This window comes from Pochonia chlamydosporia, chromosome 4 (assembly GCF_001653235.2).
Source record: "Pochonia chlamydosporia 170 chromosome 4, whole genome shotgun sequence".
NCBI classification, from domain to species: Eukaryota; Fungi; Ascomycota; class Sordariomycetes; order Hypocreales; family Clavicipitaceae; genus Pochonia; species Pochonia chlamydosporia.
Window position 1 is genome coordinate 1,331,135 of NC_035793.1, and position 10,477 is coordinate 1,341,611.

The 10,477-nt window shown below is 49.0% G+C and overlaps 7 protein-coding genes across 7 annotated transcripts in view; 4 read left to right on the plus strand and 3 right to left on the minus strand.

Moving 5' to 3' along the window:
* Positions 1–276: 276 nt before the first annotated feature.
* On the plus strand, positions 277–1,217 carry VFPPC_07822 (short chain dehydrogenase; the record flags this gene model as incomplete). The annotated part of the gene is made up of 3 exons (XM_022428585.1): positions 277–625; positions 678–912; positions 974–1,217. 3 exons carry the CDS (start codon positions 277–279, stop codon positions 1,215–1,217), a joined length of 828 nt encoding a protein of 275 aa, XP_022284379.1.
* A 473-nt stretch (positions 1,218–1,690) lies between these two features.
* On the plus strand, positions 1,691–2,305 carry VFPPC_07823 (NADPH-dependent FMN reductase; the record flags this gene model as incomplete). The annotated part of the gene is made up of 1 exon (XM_018286626.1): positions 1,691–2,305. One exon carries the CDS (start codon positions 1,691–1,693, stop codon positions 2,303–2,305), a length of 615 nt encoding a protein of 204 aa, XP_018143331.1.
* Positions 2,306–2,476: 171 nt separating this feature from the next.
* VFPPC_07824 (amidohydrolase) lies at positions 2,477–3,934 on the minus strand (the record flags this gene model as incomplete). The annotated part of the gene is made up of 1 exon (XM_018286627.1): positions 2,477–3,934. One exon carries the CDS (start codon positions 3,932–3,934, stop codon positions 2,477–2,479), a length of 1,458 nt encoding a protein of 485 aa, XP_018143332.1.
* Positions 3,935–4,855: 921 nt separating this feature from the next.
* VFPPC_15999 (hypothetical protein) lies at positions 4,856–5,137 on the plus strand (the record flags this gene model as incomplete). Its single annotated transcript, XM_018293752.1, has 1 exon — positions 4,856–5,137. The coding sequence occupies one exon, from the start codon at positions 4,856–4,858 to the stop codon at positions 5,135–5,137; it is 282 nt and encodes a 93-aa protein (XP_018143333.1).
* A 219-nt stretch (positions 5,138–5,356) lies between these two features.
* Positions 5,357–5,788, plus strand: VFPPC_14312 (hypothetical protein; the record flags this gene model as incomplete). The annotated part of the gene is made up of 1 exon (XM_018292081.1): positions 5,357–5,788. One exon carries the CDS (start codon positions 5,357–5,359, stop codon positions 5,786–5,788), a length of 432 nt encoding a protein of 143 aa, XP_018143334.1.
* A 1,127-nt stretch (positions 5,789–6,915) lies between these two features.
* On the minus strand, positions 6,916–8,371 carry VFPPC_16000 (guanine nucleotide-binding protein alpha-2 subunit; the record flags this gene model as incomplete). Its single annotated transcript, XM_018293753.1, has 5 exons — positions 6,916–7,260; positions 7,317–7,575; positions 7,637–7,794; positions 7,943–8,127; positions 8,257–8,371. The coding sequence occupies 5 exons, from the start codon at positions 8,369–8,371 to the stop codon at positions 6,916–6,918; spliced, it is 1,062 nt and encodes a 353-aa protein (XP_018143335.1).
* A 785-nt stretch (positions 8,372–9,156) lies between these two features.
* The window catches only part of VFPPC_07826 (NADH:flavin oxidoreductase/NADH oxidase), a gene marked incomplete at both ends in the record, with an annotated part of 1,494 nt that continues 173 nt past the window's right edge, over positions 9,157–10,477 (minus strand). Inside the window, 3 exons of the mRNA XM_022428586.1 lie at positions 9,157–9,346; positions 9,424–9,990; positions 10,056–10,441. Of these exons, the coding sequence (XP_022284380.1) occupies positions 9,157–9,346; positions 9,424–9,990; positions 10,056–10,441 (1,143 nt within the window). The remainder of the gene's footprint in view (positions 9,347–9,423; positions 9,991–10,055; positions 10,442–10,477) is intronic.

Below are 10,477 nucleotides of genomic sequence, written 5' to 3' on the forward strand. Positions count from 1 at the left end.
GAGTTACTCGGAAGAGAAGATTATGCATATATCAACTTAATTAGATGACAAGAGGCGCCAAGATGGAACTATGATAATATGATTCGTGTCCAAATGGTGGCATCAACCATCATCCGTGAACCTGGACATTGTATTTTGGTCTGTTGCGATGCATCTCTCAATGACCCCCACTCAACTTGAGGCGGGGTTGCTAGCTTACCATGATCGAGTAATTGAGATAAAGTTATTCTCATATTACCTGTATTATTGCTCTTTGGCGAATCGGAGAGTTACAGGATGTCAACCGTCGTATTGATCACCGGAGCCAGCACCGGGCTGGGATATGAAGTCGCCCGAGCCTTGTGCAGCTCAGACCAAGACTATGAGCTTGTCCTCGCGGCCATGACTGACTTGCTAGCATTTGAAACCAGAATGGCACTTTGGACCGAATTCCCGGACTCAGCTGGTCATGTACATCCAGTGACAATGGATGTTGAAGACGACAACTCAATACAAAAGGCGTTCAACCTGGTCAAAGACAAATATGACAGGCTGGATGTGTTGGTGAATAATGCCGGTAGGTGCCACGGAATCCACTGGGGAAATGGTGGACGAGCATCTCATTACGAAATGAATCTTCACAAGTGCTCACAAAAATATTAGGCGCACAGTTCGATCCAGTTGTCGAGTCTGGTAAGATGTCTCTACGCCAAGCTTGGAACAAAACATGGAGCGTCAACGCCGTCGGCTCGCAAATTGTCACAAACACCTTTATCCCTCTTTTACTCAAGTCTACCAATCCTCGATTATTATTCTTATCCAGCGGGACTTCCACACTGGCAGGCTCAGAAAACACCGATACCCCAATGAACAAATCCCCAGCAAAGGGATGGCCAAAGGAATCTGGAATCGGCGTGCCCGCATATCGAAGCTGCAAAACAGGAATCAACATGATGATGAGGTAAGAGGTCAAGACAACTCGACAATTACAAAGCATTGAACTCTTAACTCAACTCAACAGAGAATGGCACCGAATTCTCAAAGACGATGGTGTCAACGTCTGGGCAATTTCACCAGGATACCTCGCCACAGGCCTGGGAGGCAGCGCAGAAGAAAAGAGGCAACAGGGAGCGCTGGAGCCGTCTGTGGGCGGCGAATTCATCCGCGATGTAATTGAAGGTGCGAGAGACGACGATGTTGGTAAAGTTATCACGAGATTTGGAATCCAGCCATGGTAGCTGGCCAGTGGAAGAAAAAATTCCAAATGTGGCGAGTGGCTGAGAATGGTGCCTGGTTGGAAAGATTGGTGTGGATCGAATGAGGGAGCGGCCGACGGAGATGGTGTTGTCCAATTAAGCTATTTGGAAGAGCTGACAGATAATCAGTGACATGCTTAGTTACATGACAAGATCTTAATCAGAAAGATCATCGAGATAAGGGGAACGCCCAACTGCAACTATTCATGCGAGCAAATATTACAAAGCCATACCCACGTGCAAACGTTTAGTCAATTGCAATTCCTAAACAGCAAAAGCGCAAGAGTTTAGCCAAAACAGCCACTTTCCATTCTTAGTTCCTTCCTTCCTTCCTTCCTTCCCAAACCCATAAATACGACTCCATACGCGAAATCTGCCTCGACTCCTCAATTTCCCCTTCACTTTCCCTTCCATCAGCCAGAAACATCGCAAGCAAAACAAAATAATCATCCAAAATGGCCTCCAAAAAGACCGTCGCCCTCATCACGGGCAGCACCAGAAAAGTCCGTCTGGGGCCTTTCTTCACTGCCTATGTGAGAGACATGGTTGCCCCTCAATGCCCCGCCATCAACTTTGAGATGGTTGATCTGGCCGATCACCCGTTGCCCATTTTCGACGAGACCAACTTGCCGGCCAGTCAGCCTGCTGATGATCCTACGCCTCACTATGAGCACGAGCACACGAAGAAGTGGTCGGCTGTGGTGCGGAAATACGACGCCTTCATCTTCGTCACCCCACAGTACAATTGGAGTGTGCCGGCGGGCTTGAAGAACGCGCTGGACTTTTTGTTCCATGAGTGGAAGGGGAAGCCAGCGGGCATTGTGTCGTATGGCGGAAGGGGAGGTGGCAAGGCGGCGGCTCATTTGAGAGATATCTTGACTGGCCTGGACATGGCTGTGTTGCCTACGTCTCCGGGCTTGAGCACCTCGCGCAGAATGTTGCCGTATGTTGGGGAGCATAAATCTGTGTCGGATGAGGATAAGGCACGGTGGAAGGAGGCGGGTTCTGATTTGCAGATTGTGGCTTTGGCTCAGGAGTTGGGCAAGGAATTGGCAAAGGAGAAGAGTTGACTATGAAATGGTTTTGGCTTTGTTTACGTGTGTTCTTGGACATGCAGTGCACTGTTGGCGAGCATATACGCGAATGATGATGAAAATTGAATATTACGATTTCTCTACCTTGTTTCATGTCTCGTGACAATTCTGATATCCAAAACCGACCACACTGATGCACTCACACGCTTACAACTCTTCTCCCCAAGGACCAATGCCAGGGCCTTTGAACAGCTTCCCACCTTTCCAAACCCATCCGATATTACTCTTCTTCTGTAGCACCTTGACATCCTCAACCGGATTCTCGCACACCCCAATCATGTCAGCCTCATAACCGACCTTCAACTGTCCGGTGAGAGGAACTTGCCCAGCCACCGTCAACGGCCCATTAGCAGTCGCCGCTTTAATAGCTTCCAGGTTGGACATGCCCGCTTCCACCGCATATTGTAGTTCAATCGCCATGTTGAATCCAGGTTCTGTGTCAGTCCCAAGCGCAAACGTACAACCAGCCTTGATGGCCTTCTTGTAGCCCTCGAGGGAGTGCGCTCCCACCTTCTTAGCCTTTTCGTAACTCTTCTTGGGGATGCCCTCGCCCTTGCTATCCAGAATCAAGTTGACAATAGTCCTTGTAGCCACAAAAATCGTCCCCTTTTCCTTGATCAAATCCACACACTCCTGATCAGCGTATGACACGTGCTCAACAGAAGTTACACCTGCTTCTACGGCTTGGATGATGCCTGGCTTTCCGTGAACGTGGGCAGCGACAGTTCTCTCCATCCTCTTTGCTTCGGATATAATGGCATCAAGCTCTTCCCGGCTAAATTGGGCATAGAGAGGGTTATCGTCGCGCGATAGCACGCCGCCAGAAGCCATGACCTTGATACATCGTGCCCCACGGCGGATTTGCAGTCTCACTCCACGGCGACACTCGTCGACGCCATCCACAATGCAGCTCATTGTAGCTCCGAACTCGCCTGCTTTGATGGATCCGACGCCCATGTTGAGGAGTACGTCCCCAGCTGGCAAAGCAAAAAGATCGCCGTGGCCAGCCAACTGGCTCAAGCAAGCTCCGGCACTGTAGATGTTGGGGCCTACAAGAACACCATCTTCAATTGCCTTGGAAACTTCGCAGCCAAATCCGGCAAGATCTCTCATGGACGTGTATCCTCTCTGAATTGCATCCCAGCATCCTCGAGCAAGACGCGCTCCAGACGTGGCTGGGTGATCTGCAAGGAAGGCGAGGGCCACCGAACCCTCTTCGGCGGCCCTTTGGTCGTTAATTCCGCTGAAATGCACGTGGCAATCCCAAAGGCCGGGCATCAAATAAGGCACATCGTGCACCTTGTGAGGATTGGTGGTGTACTCGCTTGGTAGGTCCTCCTGTCGGCCAACCCATTCGATTACTTTGTTCTTGACCACCAGGGCGGCATCTTTGACTGGCTCGCCGTCGCCTGGAATGAGAAGCTTCGTGGTGACAATGGTATAAAAGACCTTCTTTACCGCGTCTTCAACATCATCGTCTTGGGGCAGTGTTCTGCTAGTGCGGACGTTAATGCCGAAACCCGTGGAGTAGATGCGCCCGGATAACGGTTCAGAGTCGTCAATTGACTGGGCGGGTTCGTAGTTGGGAATCAGTCGTCTCGTCATGTCGCGTGAGTATATGGCTAACCAAACAAATTTACGATACGAGGGATTTATCAACAAGTGCGAATGGATTGAATAAGTAATACTAAATAAAGAGGAGAGGAGCCAAATGTCCGACTGTGAGTTACGCATACAAAAGCCAACCTCCGCATCAAATTGATCCTCCAAAGATTGTGGGGCAGGTAAGCTCTGATCGCACTTGCCTTTCCAGGAAGGCCGTTTCGGAATCAACCTGAGATCTGCCATGTCTCGCAATATTCCGAGCCTAATAACATGGCAGCCACGATATCTCGCTTGATGCAGGTACGTTTATTTGATGCATCGTCCTGGAAGCCCAAGGGTTCGATCATCATTGAAGATATATCCCATACCGAACTATCCAAAACGCAGTTCAGAAAGCCAAACAGACTCGTCAAACTCCAACATCTAGGGCCCGCGGAGGCTGACGGGTACGGCTACCGATTCAATGTTCGACAACATCCCAGCCAACAACTCTGACTAGGCCTCTCAAGAAGAAAGAAGAAGTGCCAGTCCACAAAATACCACGTCTATCGAAACATGGAAATATGTCCTTATATTCATGTATCAAACTTGCGCAGAGATATCTCGCCACCAGAAACCACAGTCCGCTCAACCTATCCCAGCCGTCTATAAGCGGATCACGGCTCAACATTGAACATGCCACTTAAAAAGTACCATGCACGTTCGAGAACTTTACATGATATAACCCATCCCAGCTATAAACACATCATGAACCTTTTTCCTGTCTTACCCTACCCTTGGCAAAGTTTTTTTTTTCTTTTTAAAAAAAAATCCTTCCGTCTCGGGACCCTTTGTAGCCTGTCAAAATCGCACACCACCAATTGGATCGCCTCCATCAGTCGAGATCCCGATGCAGCCACGTCCCTTTCGGGACCGTCTTACATGTGTCTGCCGTGTGGACCAGTCCCGACTACATCATCAAGCAAAAAGTCCGGCCATTACGTAGTCCGAATGAAAAGAAGAGTATTCCGGACCGTCGGTGGCTTCACGCTGCGGTTGGCTCGATCGATTCAATATCGAATATCGTTGGTCAGCTCGTGGTGGTCTTACTGTAGTTGTTCCGATGACAACCGTCAGCAAGAACGAGAATTTTCGAAGAATCATTCGATGACTCCTGTCTCAGGGATGTCTGGAAGGAATTTTTTACGAGGTCTGCCAAGATGAGGACGGCTAGAATTAGTATCATCGGACTGGAATGTTGGCTGTAGAGCTAACGGTCCAAGCTTCAACTATTCATCTATAAAAAGGGCCATTGTTCCCAGACAAAAAGAAAAATAAAAACAAGCTCATCATTAAGCATCAACCTAAACATTACACAAAACACCAGCAAACACTCAGAAACTCATTCCAACACCCACAATCTCTTTTGGATACCTCCCCACCATGTTGTCCAAATACATCATCGCCCTCGTCGCACTTGGCTTCTCAGCCACCACGTCAGCCCAGCAGCCATGCGGCCTCAAAATTGCTCCCTGCCCGTTCGACCAGCGCTGCGTTCCTGTCTCCAAGGAATGCACCGACCTCAACCGGTGCCGAGGAACCTGCCAGTTCAAGAACAAGTACACTTCGTGTGGAGGAAAGCGTGTCCACCCCGTCACCTGCGAGCCTGGCTTTGAGTGCCGCGATGATCCTCGCCTCCCTGAGAGCTGTGGCTTGTCCTGTGATATCCCCGGCATCTGTATGCCCAAGGAGCCTCATCAGTGCCGTGGATTTGCTGGGTTCGTCTGTCCCAAGGGCTTGCACTGCTATGATACGCCAAAGGATGATTGCGATCCTAACAACGGAGGGGCGGATTGCATGGGACTGTGCTTGTAACGACTTTCTGTGGATTGAGGTGTAATTGGGAACATAGACTGTACTTTGGATAGAAAAAATACTTTTATTGCTTTTCTTTGACAATGACTTTTGCCCTCGCTTTTAACAAAATGGATCCAGACCCTTCCAGTTTTGCCCACTCTCTGTTCCCCAAACATCTGAATTACGCAAATTTTCCGTCACAGACTCATATTTCTCTTCAATTGATCCTTGATCATAAATCCCACCAAATCCCAGTAGACTCACCACGGCGCGGTCTTTGTGCAGTATCCATCACAATCAGGACAGCGTGGGGGATACTTGCAACCATATCCCTCCGGGCAAGGTATTCCGAGAATAGTGCCACATTTCTCTCCGTTTGGTGCAATTTCAGCACTTCTAATCTCGTTCATGTCGCTTGGTAAGGCAGCGACAAAGCCGAAAAGGCCAGCTGTGAGAACAAGAGCGACCTTTGCAAGCATGATGTGAAGTTCTTGAAGCAGCGAGTAAGTGGTGTATTGATGATGAGTTTAAACTTGACGTTCTATTTGAGACACAATGTATTGTTTGTCTCAGGCAGGAACAGTCCCGGCATTTATATCCTCGCTTCGATACCCGTGCCGTGTAACAAACAAGCCACTGATGCCTCGCATCATCACTCATCAACAAACAAAGTTCCAGCCACGGCAGAAAGATATATTTAGGCACAAATATTCCAGTAACATGGCACAGGTGGCTGGCTGCATGACGGTTCAAACAGCGAGATTGTCTCATTGGGTGCGAATATGCGTAAACTTACACGAAGAACAAGGAACCAAAGACAAAGCTGTCTCACACATGCATACAATAAAGTTGGTCCAAGAATAGATGGAAGCCTGTTTTCTTCAACGTTTAAACCATTCCCATTTGCTATAAAACACAGCACCAGCCCGTTTCCCGTCATTCCCAGCATAAAAGCCCACGTTACTACCCAAAGAGAAGGTTGTTCAGTACCACCATGACCACAGTCAGCGGGATACCAAACCAACTGAATGACTCCGAAACGTAGGCTCCGTAACATGTACCGCTCAATACAACCCAAAAGAAAAAGACAGGGAAAAGAAGGAAAAGTCACATGCTTGTAATAAAACAACGTATGAATGTCATCATCAAAGTATGAGCTGCTTCAAGTTTCGCCTCACAATCATATCCTGCACCGATTCCATAGTAATTTTGATCAAGTTCGTATCCGTTGCCGTCGTAAAGTGTCCGTAAATCTCCTTTTCGGGATCTCGGCTATGTGCCAGAAATTTGTTAAGAAAGTACTTGCTGGCTAGCTTGTAGTCGCCAGGAGGACCGTGGTAATCTATGAAACCGTAGTTGGTAAGGGGGCTGGAAGGCAGCTTCTCTACAAACAAGTCCATCTTGTTGAGAAACAGGATTATAGAGGAATTCTTAAACCACCGCGAGTTGACGATGGACTCCCACAGCATTAGGGACTCGTTCATTTGGTTCTAAGAGCTGTAATTAGCTTCGGGATATATGAAACGTAGGTCGTGGAACCACTCACAGCCTCTCTATCCTCGACAAGACACTGGTTGTATCCGCTTATTGCAACCAGGAATAGCAGGCAGTGTACATCTTCAAAGCAGTGAATCCACTTCTTCCGTTCTGATCTCTGGCCGCCCACGTCAAATATACGATACGTTCTTTGTGCAATGCTGAAATGGCACTCTGTAATGCCCGTTGTCTTTAATCTTGAGCAAAGAATGTCTAGATCATTCGGAATATACTCGTCCTTCCAAAGACGATCCAAGTTGTCAATAAAGCTGCATGATTCCCATTCGTCAGCGCCGCGTTGCTAATTGTTAGCGAGAGTTGTCCACGTACTATGCCAAGTTGTCATGTATCGCGTATTCGCTACATTTCGCAATTGCTCCTTTGACGCCAGAGTCATTCCACAAAGCTGTTATGGACTCGAAATAATCCGGAGGAAAGCTTTCTTTGTGCCCCAGCTCCTGCCTTGTCAGAATATGTGCCATGAATTTCTAGAAAAAAGTCGGGTTAGTGTGTCTGAGTCCTGTGTCTCTCGTTGCTCATGGCTGAATGCATCAAATGCGACATTGAGAATGACTGGTCATCCGCAGCTCATTCCGAATGCGCTCTGGCACGATTATCCCTCAAAGGGAGGCTTACCTCGTTATCGGCATTGTCAAAATGAATGGTAAAGTCAGTCATGGCATCGTTGATCATTTCAAAAGTCTCGATAATGTTGTGGAAGATGATCCGCCTCCACCATTGTCTCTCCTGCGTGTGAAATCCTCGCGAGTGTATAATCCTCATTTGTTTCAGTATGGTCGACTTGCCGGATTCCCCGGCCCCTATAGCACGAAGCAATACATCAGATTCTGTGTCGAAAAAAGGCCGCAGTGAGGCAGGTTCCAAGGCCAGAATTCGCATCTGCCGGTGCCTTCCTCATCTCCGCGACGCTTGAAGCTGTCACAACTCACCCAACAAGAGGATCTTGACCTCATGTGCCATCCGTATTTCATCCTTGCGGATGATGCGGTCGATCTCCTGCGAGCGCGTGGCATCATCGCCCCCCCGGAGGCCGTTAAAACACATCATGAGAGGCTGCCGTTCGTCCTAACCGACCGTCTTCGACTGACCAGACTTGACGGTGCTTTTTTGGTTCAGGTCGTCGTCACGGTTGGCACAGTATGGGGTCACCGGGCCGATGACGATAAGCGCTTTATGCCCATGAAAGGCGGCATGTGGGCACGCAAGTCGGGTCAACTCCACTCCAAGGAAGCAAGGGGAAAGGAGGACAGATGCTGAAATGGAGTGAAATGGCTCTGTCATGCTTTGTCTGCCGCCTTCTCAGGGATGGGAATTTGTTCCACCCTTAGCTTTTTCGCGTGGCGTTGCTGCTGAGTCCGCTAGCAGCTGAAGAACTGGATGCGGTTGCTGCCGATTGTCCAAGCGACGGAAGATCCCCGTTGTGGCGGCCAGGGGGGCTGCAGAAAACGGAGGACACCCTCTTGAGCCCATTCATATTATCAATGGGTTATGACGATTAATGACAGCGGTAGCCTGTGGTAGGCCCCTGGTGTTACCTGGTTCCCGGATGAACGTTCCTATTCCGAGCGGCTTGTTGGGTTGCAACTGCGTCAGGACTATTGTTGAGGAACCCGGACAGCGTGCCAATGAGACTAGGATGAGTCAAGGCTCGGCTTTCACTGACATCAGTGAGAAGTCAGTTAACTTAGACTAGTGCTGAAGGAGGTGTTCTAGCCGGGAGTTTCTATTTTCACTAACTAGCTTACTCCATGTACTACCACCAGTGTTTCACATCAGCGAACTAAACCCTACATATGCAGTCTATCGTCTCACTAAAGCCTACCATACATCTATAATCTTGGATACTCGTTCCCGTATGCCTCCCCTTGTAGCCCTAATATATCCACAAATCCATACCTTGACCAGTCTTTATTACCTGCCATCATCTCAAGCCACTTCTTTCTCGAGTCCAAAAACACCTCCATGTGATCCTCTCGACTCAAGTCCAAGGGCTGTAAGTCCCGGCTCACCAAACGAATTCTACATCAAAACGTCAGCTTGCTGTCGCCATGAAATCCCGCCACGAAACACAAAATGGTTTGTTAAAAGCAACTTACTGAGAACCAGCCGCCAGGTTTGTCATGGTGGTATCGGCCTGGTCAATCAAGCCTTCAATCGCCCCAGAAACAGTGCCGTCGAGTATCTTCCGCGGCAAATCAAATTCATCGCAAACTGGACGACCGAGTCCTACACCATGTATCGTGTCGAGGGCCTTGACCATGCCATTTGTTGTGCGAAAGCCACCCGTGACGAAAACTTTAGTCTTCTTCAACTCGGGTACGATGATATCAGCAAATTCCAAGAAAAATGACTCTCGCTTCTTGGTCGACTCCTTGCGGTGGTAAAAGGCACCAGCTTCATAAGTACCGCCCGACAACTCTACAAAGTCAAACTCGCTTCTTTCCAGGGCCGCGCACAAATCTCTACAGTCCTGAGTGGAAAAAGCGCCGTCTTGAAACTCCACACTGTTGAGCTTGATGCTGACGAGGAAGGATTTCGGGACACGAGCGCGGATGGCATCGTTGATCTCGAAGATGATTCTCGCACGATTCATTAGCGAGCCTCCATATTGGTCGGTACGCTTGTTAGTTGTCGGCGACAAGAACTGCGCAAGTAAGTAACCGCTATGTAAACGTTCAGCATATATCCTTCTCGACACGGTTGTTCGCTGTCACGGTTCAGCACTCACTGAGCACCATGCAATTCAATGCCGTCGTAGCCCGCCTTGTACAAATATTCGGCAGCGTGCGCAAAGCCCCCAATGACATTCTCAAAGTCCTTCTTCTCCATAGCCCTCGGCTTGGCAAATGACATTCCCGCTCTGTTCAATTGGAGCTGCACGTCGCTTGCCGAGATTGGGTTTTGCTGCACAGTGCTGTAAACTTGTCGCCCTGGATGACTTACTTGGGCAACAATTAAGCTGCCATTCTTCTTCGACACTGAAGCCATGTCTCTGAAGGCTTCGAATCGTTCGCCGCTGAAAGGAGCATCTCGCGGTATTACAGCACAACCAGGTGACTCCAGTTGATCGTATTCTATCATGACATTCCCTGTCAGGAGGACGCCAAAACCACCCTGTCCCCAGCGACGATACACGTTGATAAGCTCTTT